This window comes from Sphaerodactylus townsendi, linkage group LG05 (assembly GCF_021028975.2).
Source record: "Sphaerodactylus townsendi isolate TG3544 linkage group LG05, MPM_Stown_v2.3, whole genome shotgun sequence".
NCBI classification, from domain to species: Eukaryota; Metazoa; Chordata; class Lepidosauria; order Squamata; family Sphaerodactylidae; genus Sphaerodactylus; species Sphaerodactylus townsendi.
In genome coordinates this window covers 77663416-77688463 of record NC_059429.1, presented here as the reverse complement: position 1 = coordinate 77688463, position 25048 = coordinate 77663416, and the positions used below count along the sequence as shown (strand labels likewise).

At 44.2% G+C, this 25048-nt stretch overlaps 2 protein-coding genes across 2 annotated transcripts; both read left to right on the top strand.

Moving 5' to 3' along the window:
• Positions 1–3298: 3298 nt before the first annotated feature.
• On the top strand, positions 3299–10425 carry LOC125432946 (glutathione S-transferase 2-like). The gene is made up of 8 exons (XM_048497134.1): positions 3299–3379; positions 5330–5405; positions 6666–6730; positions 8301–8382; positions 8493–8593; positions 8871–8966; positions 9054–9164; positions 10181–10425. Exons 1-8 carry the CDS (start codon positions 3344–3346, stop codon positions 10274–10276), a joined length of 663 nt encoding a protein of 220 aa, XP_048353091.1. The 5' UTR covers positions 3299–3343; the 3' UTR covers positions 10277–10425.
• A 4037-nt stretch (positions 10426–14462) lies between these two features.
• On the top strand, positions 14463–22961 carry LOC125433926 (glutathione S-transferase 2-like). The gene is made up of 8 exons (XM_048498864.1): positions 14463–14812; positions 17949–18024; positions 20173–20237; positions 20851–20932; positions 21042–21142; positions 21413–21508; positions 21596–21706; positions 22717–22961. The coding sequence occupies exons 1-8, from the start codon at positions 14777–14779 to the stop codon at positions 22810–22812; spliced, it is 663 nt and encodes a 220-aa protein (XP_048354821.1). The 5' UTR covers positions 14463–14776; the 3' UTR covers positions 22813–22961.
• The last annotated feature ends 2087 nt before the right edge of the window (positions 22962–25048 follow it).

Sequence of the window (25048 nt, the reverse complement as noted above, 5' to 3'; positions counted from 1 at the left end):
GATTACAATACATGGGGAATAAGCAGGGTTGCCAGCTCCACACTGGAAAATAATCTTGAGCTTTTGGGGGTAGAGCCTGAGGAGGGCGGAGTTTGGTGGTGGTGGGGGGTGGGGTGGAGAGGCTTCAAAAGGCTAGAATGCCATAGATTCCACCTTCCAAAATGGTCACTTTCCCCAGGTGGACTGACCTCTATTGACTGGAGATCAGTTGTAATAATGAGAGATTTCCAGTCACCATCTAGGAAGACTCTGGACAACTGCTGCCAGTCTGAGCAGACAATACTTAACTTGATAGGGGTAGGACTGAACTCCTTAATGCATAGTTTGGATTATAGGATTGTCCCTTGCATAAGATAATACCATCAAAAACAAACCTGATAGTCCTCTGCAGATTTTGCAGTCCACAGTTTCCCCCTGCAAGGAATTATGTGAGTGGAAACAAACCCTGAGACAATCTGGAAAACAATTAGCAACTGACCATTTGTTTGGCCAGCTTTGCATTTTCCTTATTGTTGTCAAAAAAATTTGGTGCCACATTTTTACACTCTCCTATTTAGTCATCCATGAGTAACATTGTTTTCTTTCTGCAAAGCTGAGCTCCCCCTTGTTTTGGAGGGGTCAGTGGAATGGACCTCATGAGAATAGTGTAGTAGGGGTCTGCAGTAGGAGGAGGAGTGAATCTACCAAAATCATTGCTCTCTCTTAAGAAAACCTAACTATCTCAAAAGTAGTTGGAATGAGGTTGGAAACAGATAAATGATTTTAATTATTTCTGCATTTTTCCACATAAAACTGTATTTATAGTGTTCATTTCTGTGTAAACTGAAAAGGAGTTGGGCCTAGCAGAAGCTATTTGTGTAGACTCCCCTGACTGCTGCTGAGAAGGAAGTGGCAAGAGAAACTGACTCCTTTCTGCTCGCAGTCTGGCTCATCATGCCAGTGGCCAATAAGCAATGGCAAGAGGAGGTAGAGGGCAAGGTAGGTGGGAGACTTGTCCCTCAGAAGTAGCCAGCAGTTTCTTACATCTCGCTTTGTGCCTGTGTGTTTAGTGCCCTCCCTGCATCTCTTGAACCTTCATCTATCTTTTTGTATATCTTCTGAATCTCTCTCTCTCTCTCTCTCATATATATTTCCTCTTTGTTTCTTGAGCCCTCTACATGTTTGCCGCAGGCTGGCTTTTTTTGGCTGGTGATTAAAATGCTTGGCTACTTTGGATGGTTGGTTGTTGTGCTCTGCTTTAAATTCTTTGACTTGCTTCACACCTCATTTCTAGTATTGCCCATTTGTTTTTGAATCTGCCTCCTGGCCACTCAGAATTATGCATCTACCAATTTTAAGATGGGACCTGTTGCTCTCTGGGAATCATGACCCTTCTCTAGACTGCAGGTCATACTTCTCTTGGAGGAAATGGCAGCTTTGGATGGTGGACTTTATAGCATCATATCCCTGCTGAGCATTCTCTCCTCCCAAAAGTTCATCCTATCCAGGCCTTGTCCCCAAATCTTCAGGATTTCCCAAATTAGGTCTCAGATAAGAATAAAAAGCAATAGGATATTATGTGCTATTTTTCATGTTTTACTTGAATTCCCTGGGCTTTAGTGGACTTCTAAGAGTACAATGTCATGGAAAGTGCCTTATGACCTCTTGTGAGTTTCCACAAGGTCCAATCATTCTGGTTTCTGAGGTTAACCTGTGGAAAGCAGCTCATGCTCTTTAACCTTCTTTTAAAGGTTGGATGTTGTGCAAACAGGGACATTTCACCGGGTGGAATCTCACCAGGTCAGGGTTCCCAACCTTTCTGGGCCTATGGACACCTTTGGAATTCTGACTCAGGCCACAATTGTAAAATAGCTATCACAGGAGGTGAATCCAACTGTAAAATGGCTGCCACAAGAGGCTGAATCAGCCACCAAATGTCATGGAGCAAGGCTAAACATGAAATTCAAAAGGAAGGGTGTAGCAGAACCAAGGCACTAGCTAGAATGAAACCCACTATACCAACTCTACTGGCATAAATTAAGTTAAAATGCCAAATTTAATAAAGGTCTAGAAACAATATTGATAAGTGAAATAGTATACAGTTACAACAACATACAAAACCCCATTCAATGGGATCAATAATCCCACATAAACAGCACAGTACATATAAGCAGACAATATTCAGTGTCAATGCAATGGACGAAGCTCTTGAAAAAGGAACCAAGTCGTAGATTAATGTCTTATATAGTCCATAAGTCTTAAGCAGTAAAAATCCTATAGATGGATCATAGCCAGATAAGAATTCTTCCCCCAAACCAGAGAGCTGAAGAAGACAACGGGACCACCCATTTCGCTAAAGCTTGATCACTTTGTAATGACACACAAACGGCTTCCTTTATCAGGATATCCAGATTGAGCACATTTTTTACACGTTCTTCTGTGTTCCCATTGCATTAGACTAGGCATCATAATTCCCACAGGCACCATGTAGGGGACCTCTGCATTAGTTGATGCTGCCACAGTTCAGCTTCTGTTCTCAGTCTTCAACGTACTCATTGAAAGGGTTGCTCCATTTTTTCCATTGTTCTCAGCTTTCAAGAGACCTGTGCATTCTGCTTCACATTAGAGACACTTTTGATCAATTGTTAGTTGCATTTTCATGATGAATTCTTTTCTTGCTGCTGCTGCTTCCCAGTGTGCCACAGGCACAGTCTGTTACTAGCTTGCCACATCTTCGCAAAGGTCTCATGTTGTGTTTTTGGGGACTCTGGCAAAAAGTCTGTCTGCCTGTGAGATATTGATCCCTCCCTCCCTTTTAAAAATGATAGCTAAACACTCATACCAGTTAATACCCTGAGCGGGTTCTTTCTTAGATGGCATCATGCTTCGGATTCAGGGAAAACCGTCTTCCGAGCACGTGTGTATTTAAAGCAGAGTGAATTTAAGGCATGTGTGAATTTCAGAGGGAGGCAAAGCCTGCCTTTGTAGCCCGGGGCAACTGTTCTCCCTCCCGAACATCATCAAGTTGCAGCAAGAACTTTTAGCTGATTTCTTCCTCCTTGGAAGTCCAAAAGCACCCAGTGGGGGGAGGTTGGAAAACTAGCCTAACATCTACAGTCCCCTAGTAATTGAATAATGTCCCCTAGTAATGTCTTCTTCGTTGCACAGAGATCTCTCTCGGTTCCTGTGTCCTAAAGGATGAGAAAGGTGAAGAGTTTTGCAAGGAGGCGGTGCTGGGTCCCCGCTGGGCGGTGCCCACAGGCTCCACATAAAAGGGCAAGCTTCTTAAAGGGCTCCCGACTGGACACAGCCTACTACCGTTTCTTCTGGGGAGTTTTAAGCCAGCCAAGCACGGAGGAGGGACATGGGGATCATTCTGGCCTATTGGGACATCCGTGGGGTAAGTAAGGCCTGCCCTTTTGCCCTTGAAGCCATATATTCCACCTTCTAAATCCACTCTGCATTCATCTTGCTGCTGTGAGGCTTCTTTACAATGTGGACAGCTCAGTTTTATGTAAAAACTGGGCTCGGGCAAGAACTGGATCTCTTAATGTCTGGTCTTGTACCTACCATGGCCTGGGAAATGTTGTTTCTGAAGTCCATAGAAACTTGGAGACAATGAATTGTTCTCCAAGGGGATAGGATTTTGTGGTTTCCCCTTTGCTGGTGTGATTGCAGATGAAGTGCAGTAGTGACAGGGCTCTCTCGTAAAAGGTCTTCCTGCCAATCTCCTGGATGGGGCACGTCCCTCCACTCCCCAAGGGGTTCATGGCTATGCATGTATATCAAATCACAACTGTGGCATAAAGGTGAATGTTATATGTGTTTCTTCACAAAATAATGTATTCCTTCAGTCTCTTCCAAATCATGACTGGCCTGACTAATGAAAGAGGTCACCTATATATAAATCGGCATTAGGTGATCCCTGAACTCCTAAGCTGTTGCAGCAACGGGTGTATCAGGTTCGGTGAATGTCCAGCATTTATTGTTTCTGGAAAAAGTCAGTCTGCAGCTCCTTTGGTTGCAAAGAGAGATGCCTTCTTACATGGATCTCCTGGGGCTGCAGACTGACATTTTAAAATGAAAGCTGAGAATTCGTAGAACTTTTTCTCTTACTCACTGCATCTGCTGCTGAGCTAAATCCCTGGCTGTAGACCTTTACACAAGGCAGAGGGTGCCCAGTTTGCTGCTAAGTCGAGCTCTTCTTGGGTGCAAGCCTTGGAGATGTGTAAAAGGTTTCATATCCTGGTAGAAATATAGAGCTGATATGTACTAAAAATGAGCTGTGATCCAGGAGGCCCCTTGCTCAAATCACATCTGTGGCATAAAGGCAGGTGTTATAGATGTTTCTTCACAAAATGATGTATGCCTTCAGTCTCTTCCAAATCAGGACTGGCCTAACTAACCTTGGAGCAAATCTTTAGCATAGAATCTTTGAGGGAAAGTTTGATTTCAGGGCTGGAGATGTTCCTTAACCCTTGCCTGACCACTACCTACTCAAAACGAAGGTCACTGTGGCTTCAACACCATGCAAAAGGGGCTCCCTGGTTAAAATGGTAAGCCCACAGAGGCTGATGAATCCTACTGGATTCCAAAACACTGTAAGGGACTTTAAGATTTCAAATGGGGTCTGCTGAAGTTAAACCTTCTTGAAGCTTTTACCAAGGTTGCCACTTGATAACCTCTCCTGCCCTGGGGATGAAACCCAGATTTACCCCAGAACTGGGTGACATAGAGCCCATTGTAAGACCTATGATGAGGTGATAGCAGCTAAGAAATGTTGCCTCCCTGCTTGTGAATTGCATCAGCTATGCCCTTTTCAGGATAAAGATGATAGGAGATTTGTGAATTCATCCACCATTCTTTGGCCCATCTTTGTTCTAGAATGCTCCAGTTGGGTACTAGTGCCAACCTTGTTTTGACCCCAAGGTACTAGGACCCTCCCTAGCAGAGCATTCTAGAACAAAGGAGGTCCAGGAAATGGTGGGCAAAATCTCCTGTCATTTTTATTCTGAAAAAAGTTTACTTCACAACCATCCCAGTTGTTTCAAGGCAGCATGGCTTCAACTGACTCCTTAAAACTGAGTCTTTATTGTCTCAGGACCAGACCTTAAGTGATGATACTTTTGCAAAGTTTTTTGCCAACAAAATATCAAGGCTACATTCCAATTTAGATGCTCACTGCAGCATTGGATCAACTGGAAGAACTACCTAATACACCATCTGTTCTAATTTAGCTTTTGTTTAGCTGTAGCTTTTGTGTTGCCAGTCTTGACTAGAGCAGATGTCATGTAATGTGCTGCCACTTTTTGTGGTCTTTCTATGCCTCTTCCTCTTCTTCTGCCCGAAGCTTGGTCATGCAGTCCGATTGCTGTTGGAACACACAGGAACTTCCTATGAGGACAAACAGTATAGTTCGGGGGAAGGTAAACAATCTTGCCTATGGACTGTTGTTTTGTCTTTTCAGCCTTTTACAGTTAAGAAAATATCGTCTGAACTTTTGCCCTTGTGTGGTGTAGTTAGTGGGCAAGAAACTGAGGTGTGAACCAGAAAGTCTCATGTTAGGTGTTCACTTTGCTATGAATTTGTAAGGAAACAGGCAAGTTAAGTTCCCTTGACTCAGCCCTTAGCTGCATTATGGCATTAATAATGCTATCATACCATTTGAAAGTTTCTGTATGCTAAAAGCATTTTATGTTCTTCATGGCTCTATACAATATAATCTTAAAAATGTTTATATTAGCTTTCTGCCCCCATATTCCTCAAATAATGGTTGAATAAGAACAAAATATGCTCCTTGAGGAATTTTAATAGGACGGTGGCTGGAAATCTCCTGGGATTACAACTAATCTCCAGACAATAGACATCAGTTCACCTGGAGAAAAAAAGGCCACTTTGGAACAAGGGCTAGGTGGTCCAGTATGGGCTGTATGGTATTATAGCCCATTGAAGTTCTTCCTGTCTTCTGCCCTCCTCAGGCCCCATCCCCCAAATCCTCCAGTATTTCTCAGCCCAGGACTTGCAGCCCTAGAGGGAAGCCATAGTGGAAGCTAATAATGATTGCTTCAAAACTGTGTTGTTTAAGATACATTGCTGATATTCTGATAATCAACAGAATCCATGTACATGACAGTTGTAGAAAATGTCCTCATAATTGAGGAAAAGAAAACACATTTTTCTGTGGTCTATCCATGAATGTTAATAAGCCATTAAGAGGAAGCCTAAGGCCGGGGTCCCCAATATTTATGAACCTGTGGGAATTCTGTGGAGGCAACACAAAATGGCCGACACAAAAGGCCAAGTCAACCACAAAGAGCCACGTGCAAGGGAAGCCCAAGTGAGGGGACAAAAGAAGGAACTTTCTTAAAAAATACACTTGGAAAGAAGAGTGTGGGGAGAATAAATGGATTCTGAGATGGCATCTGCTGCTGAAACAATATTATTCTCATCTGCATAGACAATCAAATTTTCAGTGGCTAATCAGAAGGCCTTTTTGGACAGGATAAACACCTGACCGCATCCACTTTTTCAAAAAAGTGGGTGTCATGATATCTGTGAGCACCATGTTGAGGATACCGGGCCCTAAGGTCTAGGGGAAGTTGGGCATGAAGGGGCAAACAAGTCTCTGCAGATACTGAAGTGGGAGTGGCATTTGGATTTGACTCTGTGTACATTTATATTTACAGCTCCTGATTTTGACACAAGTTCATGGAAAAATGAGAAGGATACGTTGGGCTTGGACTTTCCAAATGTACGTTACCTCACCTCTTGCTATGGGATGATGAGAGGGACCATTTGCTACTGCTCACTTTGGGATGAGTGGGGGTAATTGGGGAAGGGTTGTCTTCTTGGATCTGCATTAATCAGAGCATGTTCAATTGTGTTTGGCTTCAAAAAGGAACTTGCACCCCCACCCGCAAATGAGATATTTGAGTGGAATGTAAAAGGGATGTGCAGAGCAGTGACCGCGGCTCCTTCAGTGGCCATCTCTTGCTGGTATGCAGGCTGACAGCAGGGAGAGCTGCATGGGGCTGAGAACCTTCAGGGCCATAAGTGGTAGGCAGTGCCATCAAATGGCAGCCAACTTATGATGACCCCTGCTGTGGTTTTCAAGGCAATAATGAGAGGTGGTTTTCCATTGCCTACCTCAGCATAGTGAACCTGGAATTCTATTATGTTTTCCTATTCAAGTACTAACCAGGGCTGACCATACTTAATGTCTGAGATGTAACAAGTTCGGGTTAGCCTGAGCCATCCAGTTTGGACCAGCGTATTTCTTCTGGGATAAAAACCTTCAGCTGTGCCTGGGGTGCTCCTGATCAGCTCCTGATCAGTGGTGTAGTGCCAATGGGGACATCCGGGGCGGCTTGTCCTGGGTGCCCCCGCCAGGTTACGGGGTGGGGCAGGGCGCAAAAGACCTGGTGGCCACCCTGCCCCTTCCTCTGGCTCCCCTCAGCTGGCCCCTGCCTGAGAGGCAGGGCCCATCTCTGCCTGAGAGGCGCACAGCCAGCCCCTCAGGAAGGGGCTGGCCGAGGAAGCCGGCAGCTCTGGCAGAGGGGAAATGGCAGTGGTGGCCTGACTGGTGCTGCCAGCTCTCACACTGTGGGAACCAGCAGTGCCTGACAGGGAAACCCCGTCTGCCCAATGGAGAAGGTGGCTGCCTCCTCCGTTGGGCAGAGGGGGGGATGGCGGTGGCCTGCCTGGTGCTGCCAGCTCTCGCTTTGTGGGAGCCAGCAGCACCGGGCAGGGAACCCCCCTCTGCCCAACAGAGAAGGTAGCCACCTCCTCAGTTGGGCAGAGGGGAAATGGCAGCGCTGCCTTCCTGGTGCTGACGGCTCTCATGCTGCGGGAGCCAACAGTGCCATGCAGGGAAACCTCCTCTGCCCAACGGAGGAGGCAGCCGCCTGCTCCGTTGGGCAGAGAGGGGGATGACTGCCGCGGCCTGCCTGGTGCTGTCAGCCTGTAGCTGGGGAGTCGGCAGCCGCCAGGAAATGGAAACCCCCTGTGGCCAACGGAGCACCCAAAGGGGTCAGGTGGGGCAGAGTATGGCGAATGTATACCGCATGTTTTCTGCTAAGCTTCCCCATGGGTCCCCAAGCTGCAGCCACCCCCACGCACCATCATGCCTGCAGGTTAAGGTAAGTGGTGCAGCGGGGAGGGGGTGCGCACAGCACGGGGCCCAGGGGCTACGCCTCTTCTCCTGATACTTCACACCACTTCCCCATGTACCTACTGTTTACCTTAGTCGGGTGGAAGATGAGTGGGTGATGGCTTCACTGAAAAGTTTGTTGGCAGTATTAATTCCCTTCATCTTTCCCTAGCTCCCCTATCTGATTGATGGTGAGACAAAAATCACACAGAGCAATGCCATCCTTCGGTACATCGGCCGGAAACACAACATGTGTGAGTGTTCTACCCTTGGATGCCTGTTTAACACAATAGAGCATGAGGGCGATACAGAAAAGGTTGATCAGAATTAGGCTTCACCTTATGTGTATGTTGTGTTGTTGCAGGTGGTGAGAGTGAAGAAGAACTGATCAGAGTGGATATGTTTGAGAACCATATCATGGATTTCCGCATGGCTTTTGCAAGAATATGCTACAGCCCAGATTTTGTGCGTTGGTTTGTGTCCTCTTTGCAAATTGGGTTGAATCTGGAATTCAACAATTAAACTTAGAATCAATCAGGGTGAATGTGCAATTAGTGCATATGAAGGCAAGTGCGTATGCAGAGCAAAAGTTAGATTCCCTTTGCAGTCCTGGGATTGAGGAGGGGGAGAAACGTGTGGCTCAGAAATACAGGGTTAACTGCTAAAATCAGTTCAAGGTTGCAGAAAAGCTCAGCTGGAAGAGAGTCTGCCCATGATAATGAACAGTTTATTTCTTTTCCAGGAAAAACTAAAGCCTGAATTCTTGGAGCAGCTACCAGGAAAACTGAAGCAGTTCTCGCAGTTTTTGGGGGAGAGGAAATGGTTTGCAGGAAAAAAGGTACATGAGCTGGATGTGTTTAGAGAGACCCAAGATTTCTTCAGTTTGGTGGTTCAATACAAAACAACCCTTCTTTTCCATTCCCAGATCACCTATGTGGATTTTCTTGCGTATGACATCTTGGATCAGCAACGAATGTTTGAACCAAAATGCTTGGATCAGTTCAAAAATCTGAAGGATTTCCTTGACCGCTTTGAGGTGAACATTACTGTAATCATGCACGGATTTCTAGTGATGATCAGAAATTTCCCTTGATTTAAAGACTAGAGAATGTGACCAACTTGTAAAACCGTCTTCTCTCCGGATATTCCCACCATAAAAAAATGTAAAACAGGTGGTCACTGTGGCCCAAGATTTGTAGTCACCCCAGCTATACACAATGGGTGCAGCTCTCCACAGCTCCAGGTGACTAACTGCTATTTGTCAACTGTAGCGCCCCGCTGCCTCCTAAGGGGCTTCCTGGAGGTTTATATAGTGGACATTTGTATGAGGGACATTTTCTCTGTGGGCACGGCGCATACTGCAAGTTCACATGTACTATTAAGCAACTGAAAAATCTAGTAAATGGGAAATAATATGTGCTCATCGATTTCATGTGATTAAGCATCCTTTGTAATAAGAAAACATCTAGAGATTCTCAGTCCCGCTTCTAGGAAAACCATTTTTGGATTAACCAGATAAGTAATTATTCTTTGTCCTTAAAAAGAATTCAAGGACTCCAAAAGTACCCTTAAGGATCTCCGGAGTCCGCTGAACTCCAGGTTGAGAAACACCCTTTTGTAGAAGTTGTCTAATCCAGCAAAATCTGTGAGTGTTTTCTAAAAAGTATTTTGTGGCACACAGTAGGAAAACTTCCTATCCTAGGATAGAATGGTAGTGGCTAAGGTTTGGATAATATGGTACTTACAAAATCATGAAGCCATGTATCCTTTCCTAGATAGACCCTAAACATAATTTCTCTGGCTCAGTACAAGCTTGAAACCTACACTAGATTTCATTTATGCAGTCACATTATTTATGATATCCCAATAAGTTTGTAAATCTATTGACTTGGATCTATCCCTCCCCCCCATTTTGGGGCCTTTCTTGATCCCATATCACACCAAGCTTAAACTTCCTGATTCTTTAGCCATGATTTTATGTTGTCCACTATCAGTCAGATTATTTCTGTGTTAACTTGTGAATAAAGATCTTTCTGATGGTTTTCTCTGCAGGCCTTGGAGAACATTTCAGCCTACATGAAATCACACCGTTTTATGAAAACACCTATTTTCTGGAGAATTGCCAAGTGGAGCAATGAAAAAGAATAGTGATGGCCATCAGCTTTGCCCAGCTGGCAGTCAATGACCATATATATTATAGTATCAAAAGGATGACTGTCTTCTGCAATACCTATGATACTTAAAATGTGTAAGATTCTAAGGTGCCAGCTAATAAAATATTTTTGTTACTAACAAAATTGACTTGACTCTATAGTTTCCTGGCTGTAAAACCTTTTGACTAAAATGAGTGGTTATGTTTCTGTTTATCAAAATCTGCTAGCAAATTTAGCCAGTGGACTATCTCCTTATGAGAAGAAATGGCATTGTGATGTATGTTAAGAACATAAGAACATAAGAACAAGCCAGCTGGATCAGACCAGAGTCCATCTAGTCCAGCACTCTGCTACTCACAGTGGCCCACCAGGTGCCTTTGGGAGCTCACATGCAGGATGTGAAAGCAATGGCCTTCTGCGGCTGCTGCTCCTGAGCTAACCTGGTCTGGTAAGGCACATTTGCAAACCTCAGATCAAGGAGGATCAAGATTGCAGGCCATAAATCGACTTCTCCTCCATAAATCTGTCCAAGCTCCCTTTTAAAGTTATCCAGGTTAGTGGCCATCACTCACCTCTCCTGTGGCAGCATATTCCAAACACCCTCCAATCACATCGCTATGGAGTATAGCGTTTCCCTTTATTAGTCCTAATCTTTTCCCCCAGCATTTTCTGCTAATGAATGCCCCTGCTGGTTCTAGAGCCAGGAGAAAGAGAGAAAAATTTCTCTCTGTCAACATTCTCTACTCCATGCATAATTTTATAGACTTCAATCATATTCCCCCTCAGCCCTCTCCTCTCCAAACTAAAGAGTCCCAAACGCCGCAGCCTCTCCATATAAGGAAGATGCTCCAGTCCCTCAATCATCCTCAAGCTGCCCCTTCTCTGCACTTCTTTTTTCTATATCTCTTCGAGTATCCTTTTTTGAGATGTATGCACCAGAACTGAACATTCAGTACTCTGCGCGCGTCAGCATTCACTGCTTTATATATAAGGGCATGACAATCCTTGCAGTTTTATTCTCAATCTCTTTCCTAATTATCCCCAGCATAGAGTTTGCCTTTTTCACAGCTGCCATGCATTGAGTTGACATTCCCATGGAACTATCAACTAAGACACCCAAATCCCTTTCCTGGTCTGTGACTGATAGCACTGACCCCTGTAGCGTGTATGTGAAGTTTGGATTTTTTGCCCCTATGTGCATCACTTTACATTTTGCTACATTGAACTGCATTTGCCATTTCTTATCCCACTCACCTAATTTATCAAGGTCCGCTTGGAGCTCTTCGCAATCCTTTGCGGTTCTCACCACACTACATAATATGGTATCATCTGCAAACTTGGCCACCACGCTACCCACCCCTACTTCCAGGTCATTTATGAATAGGTTAAAGAGCACTGGTCCCAAAACGGATCCTTGGGGGACACCACTCCTTACATCTTCCATTGTGAGAATTTCCCATTTACACCCACCTCTTTGCTTCCCTGTTTCTCAACCAGTTTTAATCCATAGGAGGGACGCCCCTCTTATTCCCTTGTTGATTGCTGAGTTTTCTGTAGTAGTCTCTGGTGAGGAACTTTGTCAAAAGCCTTTTGGAAATCTGCTAAGTACACAATGTCCACTGGTTCCCCCTTATCCACATGCCTATTTACACCCTCAAAGAACTCTAGTAAGTTTGTAAGACAGGATTTGCCTCTGCAAAAGCCATGCTGACTCTTTTTCAGCAGGTCTTGCTTTTCTACATGTTTTATAATTTTATCTTTAATGATAGATCTCTACTAATCTTCACCAGGAACAGATGTCAAACTGACTGGCCTGTAATTTCCCGGGTAATTTCCCTAGAACCTTTCTTAAAGATTGGTGTGACATTGGCCATCTTCCAGTCTTCAGGGATGGAGCCTGATTTCAGGGATAAGTGACCATGTTGCAGTGACCATTTAGAAATAAGACCCAGTGAAATGAAAAATGGTCTTGCCTGACACTCCAGGGAAGGCAGTGCTAATAAATGTGTGCCGAATAGATTAGAAAGGGGAATTTGTAAACTCAAAAGTATTGCTAGTTCAGTTTGTATGGCTTGAAAATAGTGAACTACCCCTCTTGGCCCAAAACAGGTGGGGTAATTTTTACATAGCACAGACCGCATCGTGATTTCCTGTTGCTGGATTTGGTAACCAACAACATAGGGCAGTGGCTGTGGGGGTTTCACAGTTTTCCTCCCCAGTTCTCCAATAGCAATGATTCCACCTAGCCACTAGGGCTTTTGCTGTTGAAAAAACTACATCTGAACATTTTTATAAATGTATATGTGATCACTTGTGATTTCTCAGTTTTCCTTTTTAAAAAGTAGGTCTATTAGTGTGATTAGGTTTAAGGCTTTGGCCAATAAAGATGTACAGCACCTTGAAAAGAAAGTTTAAAAGTCACTAGTCCCTTCTGTTGCAGAGATTTTCAGCTCCTATTGTATCAGTACAACAGAAAAAGCTAGAAACTTCTTTCCTTTCATAAATGAAAGCTAGGAATTGAGATAACATATTATTATAACCTTATAGTAATATAATTATATTTAATTGCCAATTTTTAAGAAACTCAAAAGCCTTTCAGTGCTAGTGGAGGAATGGATGCCATATTTGAAGGGGAATCAGAATGTTCTTATTTTGAATGTTCTCACAAGGCAGTCATCCAGGCTTTACTGAGATCGTTCCCAAACGTTTGCAGCAAAGAAAGTTTGAGAAAGGTCAGGGAAAAGCTGGAGAGGATAGGATATTATCAGCTATTTTTCATGTTTTACTTGCATTTGCAGCTTCCTGGGCTTTAGCGGGCTTGTAAGAGTATAACTTCATGGAAAGTGCCTTATGACCTCTTGTGAGTTTCCATACAGTCCAATCTTTCCAGTTTCTGAGGTTAACCTGTGGACAGCAGCTCCTTCACGCTCCTTTACCTTCTTTTGAAGATGTGCAAATAGGGACATCTGAACTGATGGAAAAAGAATCTGGGGAATCTCACTAGGTCAGGGTTCCCAACCTTTCTGGGCCTGTGGGCACCCTTGGAATTTTGACTCAGGACACAATTGTAAAATAGCTATCACAGGAGGTGAATCCAACCACAACATGTCATGGAGCAAGGCTAAACATAAAACTCAAAAGGAAGGGTGTAGTAGAACCAAGGCACTAGCTAGAATGAAGCCCGCTCTACTAATGCTACTGGCATAAATGAAGTTAAAGTGCCAAATTTAATAAAAGGCTAGAAATAATGTTGGTAAGTGAAATAGTATACAGTTACAACCACATACAAAATCCCGTTCAATGGGATCAATACTCCCACATAAACAGCACAGTACATATAAGCAGACAATATTCAGTGTCAATGTAATGGACGAAGCTCTTAAAAAAGGAACTGAGTCCTAGATTACTGTCTTATATAGTCCATAAGTCTTATGCAGTAAAAATCCTATAGATGGATCATAGTCAGATAAGAATTCTTCCCCCAAACCAGAGAGCTGAAGAAGACAACGCTCTTGGGGTCCACCCATTTCGCTAAAGCTTGATCACTTTGTAATGACACACAAACGCCTTCCCTGTATCAGGATATCCAAATTGAGAACATTTTTAAAAACGTTCTTCTGTGTTCCCATTGCATTAAACTAGGCATCATAATTCCCACAGGCACCATGTAGGGGACCTCTGTATTAGCTGATGCTGCCACAGTTCAGCTTCCGTTCTCAGTCTTCAGTCCACTCACTGAAAGGATTGCTCCGTTTTTCCCGTTGTTCTCAGCTTTCAAGAGACCTGTGCATTCTGCTCCACATTAGAGCTATTTTTCATCAATTAGTTGTATTTTCAGGATGACCTCCGTTCTCGCTGCTTCATCCTAGCGTGCCACCGGCACGCACAGTCTGTTACTAGCTTGCCACATCTTCGCAAAGGTCACATGTTGTGAGTTTTTGGGAACTCCGGCAAAAAGTCTGTCTGCCTCTGAAATACTGATCCCTCCCTCGCTCCCTTTCTAAAATGATAGCTAAACACTCGTACCAGTTAATACCCCAAGCGGGTTCTTAGGTGGCAAGCACGCTTCGGATCCAGGGAAAACCGTCTTCCGGGCAGAGCGGATGTAAAGCATGAGTGAAAGTTAGCCTTTTTGGCCCGGAGCAACTGTCCTCCCTCCCGAGCGCCATCAAGTTGCAGCAGGAACTTTTAGCTGATTTCTTCCTCCTTGGAAGTCCAAAAGCACTAGAGGAGGGGGGGGGGGGCGGGGAGGGCGGAAAACTAACTTCACATCTGCCAGTAATCGCGGTCTTCGTTGCGCAGAGAGAGCTCTCTCTCGGTTCGTGTTCCCCAAAGGCTGAGAGAACTTCCAAAAGGTTAAGAGTTTTGCGAGGAGGCGGTGCCGGTCCCACCTGAGCGGTCCCCGCAGGCCCTACATAAGAGGGCAGGCTTCCTAAAGGGCTCCCACTACTGTTTCTCCCGGGTAGCTTGAGCCAGCCAAGAACGGCGGAGGGACATGGGGATCATTCTGGGCTATTGGGACATCCGTGGGGTAAGTATAAGTAAGGCCTTTTGCCCTCGGAGCAGGGCAGGCAGACCTCTGGCTGCTGCGAGGCTTCTTTACAATACGGACAGTTCAGTTTTATGTAAGAGCTGGGCTGAGGCGCAAATGTTTGCATAAGCGAACAGCAAGGGAAGCCTTTCGTAGTGCGCAGAGAGAGACGCGAGGACTGGATCTCTCAATTTCTGGTCTTGTAGCGGGGCCTGGGAAATTTCGGTTCTGCAGTCCACATAAACTTGGCGACAAGGATGTGTTTCAGAAGGGGATAGGATTTTGTGTTTTTTTCCCTTTGCTGATGAGTGGCTGCAGCAAATGAAGTGCAGTAGCGACAGGGCTCTCTGATGAAAGGTCTTTCTGCCTTAATTTCCTGGATGGGACACCACTAGCGTAATGCCCATTGGGCAAGGTGGGCAGCTGCCCAGGATCACCTTTGTGGGGCAACGCCGGGTTCGTTTGTGGTATTTCTTAGTGGTTTTCCATTTGTGGCCTCGCAGGGGGGCGCGGTTTTTAGTTAGCGGCACCAAACTTCAGCGCATCATCAGAGACTGTCCTATGCTACCCCCAAGTTTGGTGAGGTTTGGTTCAGGGTCCAAAGTTGCGACTCCCTAAAGGGGTGCTCCTATCCCCATTGTTTCCAATGGGGAGCTTAAGGAGATGGGGCTACAGTTTTGAGGGTCCATACCTTGGCCCCCTGAACCAAATTGCACCAAATTTTGGGGTATCATTAGCAGTCCCCGATGAGACCCTGAAAGTCGAGACTGTGCCTCTCTCAGACAAATGTGCCCCCTACCGCCTGCAACCCCCATTGTCAGCAATGCAGAAAACTCAAATGCAGAAACAGCGATCTTTGGGCAATTCTAGGATGTTCCTGCAGGGGTGATTAAGCACCTGGGGGGTTTCAGGGTATCATCTGGAGATGATAGGGCCCCCCAAGTTTATGCAGTTTGGTTCAGGGGGGCCAAAGTTATGGACCCTCAAAACTGTAGCCCCCATCTCCTATTAGCTCCCATTGGAAACAATGGGGGATGGGGCACCCCCTTTGGGAGTCCATAACTTTGGACTCCTTGAACCACACCTCACTAAACTTGGGGAGTAGCATAAGGACAGTCTCCTGATGATATGCTGAACTTTTGGTGCTGATATGTCTAAAAATGCACCCCCTGCAGGCACCAATGTCCTGGTGCAAAAAGAAATTTGGTCGTGGTGGAGTGGCTGCTCAAGGGGGGGGCATCCAACTCAGGTTTTGTCCAGGGCTACAGTTCGCCCAGGGCTGCCTCGTTACGCCCCTGTGGGACACGCTCCTCCCCAGGGCCATCACAGCTTTTGTAGGGTTTAAAAAAAATAAAAATAAATCGGGATTAGGCGATCCCTGTACTCCTACTGTTTCAGCAATGGGTGTCTCAGGTATGGTGAATGTTTGTTTCTGAAAAAGTCAAATCTGCAGCTCCTTTGGTTGCAAAGAGATGCCTTTTTCCATGGATCTCTACAAGACCTGGGGCTGCAGACTGACATTTTAAAATGAAAGCTGAGAATTTGTAGAACTTTTTCTCTTACTCACTTCTGTGTGTGTGCACTCACTGCATCTGCTGCTGAGCTAAATCCCTGGCTGTAGACCTTTACACAAGGCAGAGGGAGCCCAGTTTGTTGTTAAGGGCTCTTAGGTGCAAAGGTTGGAGGCATGTAAAAGGTTTCATATCCTGGGAGAAATATAGAGCTGATGTGTAGTAAAAATGAGCTGTGATCCAGGAGGCCTCTTGCTCAAATTACATCTGTGGCATAAAGGCGAGTGTTATAGGTGTTTCTTCACAAAATGATGTATGCCTTCAGTCTCTTCCAAATCAGGACTGGCCTAACTAAGGAAAGAAGTTACACCTTGGATCAAATCTTTAGCATGGGGGAAAGTTTGATTTCAGGGCTGGAGAATTGCCCTGAACCCTCATCTGACCCACTACTTACTCAAAACCAAGGTCACTGTGGCTCCAACACCACACAAAAGGGGCTCCCTGGTTAACTTAAAATGGTCAGCCCACAGAGGCTGATGAATCCTACTGGATTCCAGAACACTGTAAGGGACTTTAAGATTTCAAATGGGTTCTGCTGAAGTTAAAACTTCTTGAAGCTTTTAACAGGGTTGCCACTTGACAACCTCTCCTGCCCTGGGGATGAAACCTAGATTTACCCCAGAACTGGGTGACATAGAGCCCATTGTAAGACCTATGATGAGGTGATAGCAGCTAAGAAATGTTACCTCCCTGCTAGTATTTCATCTATACCCTTTTCAGGATAAAGATGATAGGAGATTCATGAATTCATCCACCATTCCCTGGCCCATCTTTGTTCTAGAATGCTCCAGTTGGGTTCTAGTGCCCACCTTGTTTTGACCCCAAGGTACTAGGACCCTAGCGGAGCATTTCTAGAGCAAAGGAGGTCCAGGAAATGGTGGGTTAAATCTCCTGTCATTTTTATTCTGAAAAAAGTTTACTTCACAACCATCCTAATTGTTTCAAGGTAGCGTGGCTTCAACTGACTCATTAAAACTGGACCTTCATTGCCTCAGGACCAGACCATAAGTCCCTGGTGGCGAACCTATGGCATGCGTGCTAGAGGCGGCACTCAGAGCCCTCTCTGTGGGCACGCGCGCACAGAGTTTGTCATGTGGGGAGGCGGAAAATCACACACACCCTCACACACATATATCTGGGCTGGGCTGCTGGGCACCTGACTACCACCAAGCTTACTCTTAAGTAACGCACGCCTTGGAGCCAACCGTTTTTTCTATACTAAAACCTCAGTATTCAGGTTAAATTGCCGTGTTGGCACTTTGTGATAAATAAGTGGGTTTTGGGTTGCAGTTGGGCACTCAGTCTCGAAAAGGTTCGCCATCACTGTCATAAGTTATGATACTTTTGCAAAGTTTTTTGCCAACAAAATATCAAGGCTACATTCCAATTTAGATGCTCACTGCAGGATTCGGTCAATTGGAAGTACTACCTAATACACCATCTGTTCTAATTTAGCTTTTGTTTAGCTGTAGCTTTTGTGTTGCCAGTCTTGACTAGAGTAGATGAGTAATGCGCTGCCACTTTTTGTGGTCTTTCTATGCCTCTTCCTCTTCTTCTGCCTAAAGCTTGCCCATGCAATCCGATTGCTGTTGGAACACACAGGAACTTCCTATGAGGACAAGCAGTATACACCTGGGGAAGGTAAGGAATCTTGCCTGTGGACTGTTGTTTTTTCAACCTTTTTAAGTTAAGAAAATATTGTCTGAACTTTTGCTCTTGTGTGGTGTAGTGGGCAAGAAACTGAGGTGTGAACCAGAAAGTCTCATGTTTGGTGTTCATCTTTGTTATGAAATTTTTAGAAAACCCTAGGCAAGCTCAGTTCCCTTGACTCAGCCCTTAGCTGCATTATGGCATTAATAATGCTAACATACCATTTCAAGGTGCATTTCAAGATGCTCAATGCATTCGTTGTTCTTCATAGCTCTAAACAAGATTCTTTAAACAAAGTTCATATTAGCTTTCTTCCCCCAAATCCCTCAAATAATGGTTGAAGGAGAACAAAATATGCTCCTTGAGGAATTTTAATAGGATCTTGGCTGGAAATCTCCTGGGATTACAACTCATCTCCAGACAATAGACATCAGTTCACCTGGAGAAAAAAAGGCCACTTTGGAACAAGGGCTAGGTGGTCCAGTACCTATTGTATGGTATTCCTGTCTGGATCCAAGATTGGCTCAAGAACCTGGAGCGTATCCAATCAAACTTCCTATATAAGATATTTGGCACCCCACATTGTGTCCCTTATGGTGTGCTCTGTCTGGAATCAGGGCAACATTTATTAGAAACTAGGGCATGGGCTGTAACTTTTAAGTTTTGGCTGCGTCTATGCTTCTGCACAGATCCAAAAAGTTTATCTTTGCTAGAAATGAGGGAGCTTCAGCTTTCGAAGTGGTGGCTCCATATTGAAAAAAAAAAATCCTTCTCCTTTGGTTTCTCATAGGAGTTCTCTTCATATGCTTACCGCCACAGAAATTTACCATCATCTAAAGATCAGACTGTATGACCAGGAATATCAATCTCTCCTGAGTGCTGCACAAAGCTCCTGTTCCCCTCTATATTTTGGGATCACACCCCCGAAATCTAGCCGTGCTGTATATTTAGAACAGCTTGTTAATTATAAGTGCAGATCGGTCATGACAAGAGCAAGGTGCAACTCATTCCCCTCTGTCTATCTTCAAGGTCGTTTCCTTAACATCCCACAAAGTGAGCGTTGTTGTCAGTACTGTCCCAATGCTATGGACTCAATCCCTCAAATCCTGCTTTACTGTTCGAGGTATAATGATATTAGAACCAATCTGGGAGTTTTACTACCTCTAGAATTTATGTTTCTGTCAGACAAACAAAAAATGTCTAAGCTATTGAACAGACCTAATGTAGAAATTTCTGAAGCAGTTGCTACATTTTTAATCCATGTTCTACATGATATATAACAATGATCCTGTTTTCGTACTTGGAATGTATGATACTTCTGGTTTATGCCTAATAAAGGTTTTTGGATTTGATTGGATTGGAACATGGGCTGTATGGTATTATAGCCCATTGAAGTCCTTCCTGTCTTCTGCCCTCCTTAGGTTCCATCCCCCAAATCCTCCAGTATTTCTCAGCCCAGGACTTGCAGCCCTAGAGGGGAGCCATAGTGGAGGCTAGTAATGATTACTTCAAGACTGTGTTGTTGTGCTAAGATACATTGCTGGTATTCTGATAATCAACAGAATCCATGTACATGACAGTTGTAGAAAATGTCCTCATAATTGAGGAAAAGAAAACCCTTTTTTTCTATGGTCTATCCATGAATGTTAATAAGCCATTAAGAGGAAGCCTAAGGCCGGGGTCCGCAATATTTATGAACCTGTGGGACTCTTGGAATTCCGACAGAGGGTTGTGGGTGTAACACAAAATGGCCGACACAAAAGGCCGAGTCAACCACAAAGAGCCACGTGCAAGGGAAGCCCAAGTGCAGGGGACAAAAGAAGGAACTTTCTTAAAAAATACACTGGGAAAGAAGAGTGTGGGGAGAATAAATGGATTCTGTGATGGCATCTGCTGCTGAAACAATATTATTTTCACCTGCATAGACAATCTGGCTAATCAGAAGGCCTTTTGGGCAGAATAACCACCTGACCGCATCCACTTTTTTAAAAAGTGGGTGTCATGATACCTGTGAGCACCGTATTGAGGATACTGGCCCTAAGGTCTAGGGGAAGTTGGGCATGAAAGGAAAAACAAGTCTCTGCAAGTACAGAAGTCGGTGTGGCATGTGGATTTGACTGTGTACATTTATACTTACAGCTCCTGATTTTGACATAAGTGCATGGAAAAATGAGAAGGATAAGCTGGGCTTGGACTTTCCAAATGTACGTTACCTCACCTCTTGCTTTGGGATGATGAGAGGGACCATTTTCTACTGCTCACTTTGGGATGAGTGGGAGGGGGGGTAACTGGGGAAGGCCCTGTGCTCTTAGAATGGCATTAATTAGAGCACGTTCAATTGTGTTTGGCTTCAAAAAGAAACTTTCACCCCCCCAAATGAGAACTTTGAGCAGAATGTAAATCGGATGCAGCAATGACCTCGGCTCCTTCAGTGGTCATCTCTTGCTGGTGTGCAGGAAGAGCTGGAAGGAACTGAGAACCTTCAGGGCCATAAGTGGTGGTAGACAGTGCCATCAAATGGTGGCCAATTTATGGTGACCCCTCATGTGCCTTTCAAGGCAGCTAACAGTCAGGGGTGGTTTTCCATTGCCTACCTCAGCATAGTGAACCTGGAATTCCATGATGTTCTCCTATTCAAGTACTAACCAGGACCGATTCTGCTTAATATCTGAGATGTAACAAGTTCAGGCTAGCCTGTGCCATCCAGTTTGGACCAGCGTATTTCTTCTGGGATAAAAACCTTCAGCTGTCATACTCCTGATAGTTCACACCACTTCCACATGTACCTACAGTATTAATTAATTCATCTTTCCCTAGCTCCCCTATCTGATTGATGGTGAGACAAAAATCACACAGAGCAATGCCATCCTTCGGTACATCGGCCGGAAACACAACATGTGTGAGTGTACTTATTCCTTGGATGCCTGTTTAACACATTAGAAAGGCGGAGGGCAGAAAGGTTGATCAGAATTAGGTTTTCACCATGTGTGTATGTTGTGTTGTTGCAGGTGGTGAGAGTGAAGAAGAACTGATCAGAGTGGATATGTTTGAGAACCATATCATGGATTTCCGCGTGGCTTTTGCAAGAATATGCTACAGCCCAGATTTTGTGCGTTGGTTTGTGTCCTCTTTGCAAATTGGCTGGAATTCAACAATTAAACTTAGAATCAATCAGGGTGAATGTGCAATTAGTGCATATGAAGGCAGCAAGTATGTGAGAGTTAAAAAAGATTCCTTTCTGCAGTCCTGGGATTGAGGAGGGGGAGAAACGTGTGGCTCAGAAATACAGGGTTAACTGCTAAAATCAGTTCAAGGTTGCAGAAAAGCTCAGCTGGAAGAGAGTCTGCCCATGATAATGAACAGTTTATTTCTTTTCCAGGAAAAACTAAAGTCTGAATTCTTGGAGCAGCTACCAGGAAAACTGAAGCAGTTCTCGCAGTTTTTGGGGGAGAGGAAATGGTTTGCAGGAAAAAAGGTACATGAGCTGGATGTGTTTAGAGAGACCCAAGATTTCTTCAGTTTGGTGGTTCAATACAAAACAACCCTTCTTTTCCATTCCCAGATCACCTATGTGGATTTTCTTGCATATGACATCTTGGATCAGCAACGAATGTTTGAACCAAAATGCTTGGATCAGTTCAAAAATCTGAAGGATTTCCTTGACCGCTTTGAGGTGAACATTACTGTAATCATGCACGGATTTCTAGTGATGATCATAAATTTCCCTTGATTTAAAGACTAGAGAATGTGACCAACTTGTAAAACCATCTTCTCTCCGGATATTCCCACCATAAAAAAATGTAAAACAGGTGGTCACTGTGGCCCAAGATTTGTAGTCACCCCAGTTACACACAATGGGCAGCCCCCTCCACAGCTCCAGGTGACTAACTGCTATTTGTCAACTGTAGCGCCCCGCTGCCTCCTAAGGGGCTTCCTGGAGGTTTATATAGTGGACATTTGTATGAGGGACATTTTCTCTGTGGGCACGGCGCATACTGCAAGTTCACATGTACTATTAAGCAACTGAAAAATCTAGTAAATGGGAAATAATATGTGCTCATCGATTTCATGTGATTAAGCATCCTTGTAATAAGAAAACATCTAGAGATCAGTCCCTATTTCTAGGAAACCATTTTTGGATTAACCAGATAAGTAATTATTCTTTGTCCTTAAAAAGAATTCAAGGACTCCAAAAGTACCCTTAAGGATCTCCGGAGTCCGCTGAACTCCAGGTTAAGAAACACCCTTTTGTAGAAGTTGTCTAATCCAGCAAAATCTGTGAGTGTTTTCTAAAAAGTATTTTGTGGCACACAGTAGGAAAACTTCCTATCCTAGGATAGAATGGTAGTGGCTAAGGTTTGGATAATATGGTACTTACAAAATCATGAAGCCATGTATCCTTTCCTAGATAGACCCTAAACATAATTTCTCTGGCTCAGTACAAGCTTGAAACCTACACTAGATTTCATTTATGCAGTCACATTATTTATGATATCCCAATAAGTTTGTACCCATTGGACTTTGGATCCATCCCCCTCCCCCATTTTGGGGCCTTCTGATCCCATATCACACCAAGCTTAAACTTCCTGATTCTTTAGCCATGATTTTATGTTGTCCACTATCAGTCAGATTATTTCTGTGTTAACTTGTGAATAAAGATCTTTCTGATGGTTTTCTCTGCAGGCCTTGGAGAACATTTCAGCCTACATGAATTCACACCGTTTTATGAAAACACCTATTTTCTGGAGAATTGCCAAGTGGAGCAATGAAAAAGAATAGTGATGGCCATCAGCTTTGCCCAGCTGGCAGTCAATGACCATATATATTATAGTATCAAAAGGATGACTGTCTTCTGCAATACCTATGATACTTAAAATGTGTAAGATTCTAAGGTGCCAGCTAATAAAATATTTTTGTTACTAACAAAATTGACTTGACTCTATAGTTTCCTGGCTGTAAAACCCTTTGACTAAAATGAGTGGTTATGTTTCTGTTTATCAAAATCTGCTAGCAAATTTAGCCAGTGGACTATCTCCTTATGAGAAGAAATGGCATTGTGTTGTATGTTGTAGTGATTATTTAGAAATGAGACCCAGTGAAATGAAAAATTGTCTTGCCTGACACTCCAGGGAAGGCAGTGCTAATAAATGTGTGCCAAATAGATTAGAAGGGGGAATTTGTAAACTCAAAAGTATTGCTAGTTCAGTTTGTATGGCTTGGAAATACTGAAATAGCCCTCTTGGCCTGTACAGGTGGGGGTAATTTTTATACATGAAAAGACTTATGTGGTTTTCTTGTTGCTGATTTGGTAACCAACACAGGGCAGTGGCTGTGGGGGTTTCACAGTTTTCCTCCCCAGTTCTTACATAGCAATGATTCCACCAGGCCACTAGGGCTTTTGCTGTTGAGAAAACTACCTCTGAACGTATGTGTGATCACTTGTGAATTCTCAGTTTTCATTTTTAAACAGTAGGTCTATTAATGTGATTAGGTTTTAGGCTTTGGAAAATACAGGAAAAAAGGAAGTCACTAGCCTCTTCTGTTGCAGAGATATTCTGTTCCCATTGTATCAGTACAACAGAAAAAGCTAGAGACTTCCTTCTTTTCATAAATGAAAGCTAGGAATTGAGATAACATATTGTTATAATCTTATAGTAATATAATTATATTTACTTGCCAATTCCTAAGAAATCCAAAAGCCTCTTGGTGCCAGTGAAGGAATGGCTGCCATGTTTAAAGGGGAATCTGAATGTTCATCTCTGGCAGTCATCCAGGCTTTACTGTGATCCTTTCCAAACATTTGCAGCAAAGAAAGTTTGCAAAAGGTCAGGGAAAGGCTGAAAAAACCTGCTTCCAACATAATTGAACCTGGCGCAGATAACCCATGTGGAAATGTTCAGGATGTGGCATTTTACTGCACAGAGAAGCAGCTAACACACTGATTAGAAGGGTGAAAGATAAAAGTTTATTAGGGAACTACCTTTAGCATAGGAAAGAAGGGAAATATAGTATGCTGTTACCTTGTTAGTTTGGAAGAGACTCACTAGGAGGAGACATTACCTTCTGTGGCGGAATGGGCTTGCTTTGCCTGGCAGGCCCTATTCCACTCCCCAAGCCTTTCCCAGGGGTTGCCAACTTTTCCTGGGGAGGGCTTGCTTTCTCTCTGGGTAACCCGCTGCCACCACCTGACCCAGAGGAATTGCCCGCTGGGGAAGGTCAGGGTTCCTCAACTTCCTTTCCAACAGTGAGGCCTCTGCCTCAGTTTCCCTTGGTTCCCCTCTCCTGGGGATCCACAGGGCAGATTGGAGGCCCCGGAGGAAAAGCTGCTTTGCCCACTGCCAGCCTTCCTCCCCCCCTCCTAATTAGACAGCACAATCAAGACAGTGGGGCATTTGTGGTACAAAGAACTGTTCTTCACATCTAAGGTTTAAAAGAATTTATTAAAATCAAAAATGGTTACCAGTGTATTTTAGTACAGCACCAGATTGAGCAAGGGTTTCCAAAACAAAGGCGATATAAACACAAATACCCTGTTCCTTTTGCAAAACGCACCCTAGCAGTTGTTGAAAATAGGGTTGGCCATTAAAGCTTAGAAGGTTGCAATTTTCAAAGAGTTCCCATTACCTGGCAGGCTGAGTGAGCTACCTGGATGAGCACATGGTCCAAAAATGGCTGCTGCTTTCACAGCCCAAGCAAGAGGTCTGTTCCCCAGCAGAAGGAGACAGGGAAGAGACTTCACCTCCCTCCTCCTAGCAATTTATCAAATCCCAGACCCCACCCTCCTTTGACCTGGTCAGGTTGGGTCAAGATATCTTTTCCCACTGTTCATCTGGAATTTCTAAGTCCTCCAAATCTATGATACCTGATGGGAGGAGGGGAGGGGGGAAAAGAAAAAGGGAGTGGGAAAGGAGCCATTTCTCCACACCTTCCAAGAAGTAGTAGCATATTAGACCTAAGAGTATCAGTCTAAGGCAGACAAGAGGTGACATAAAAGGATGGAGGGGTCACTAACCTT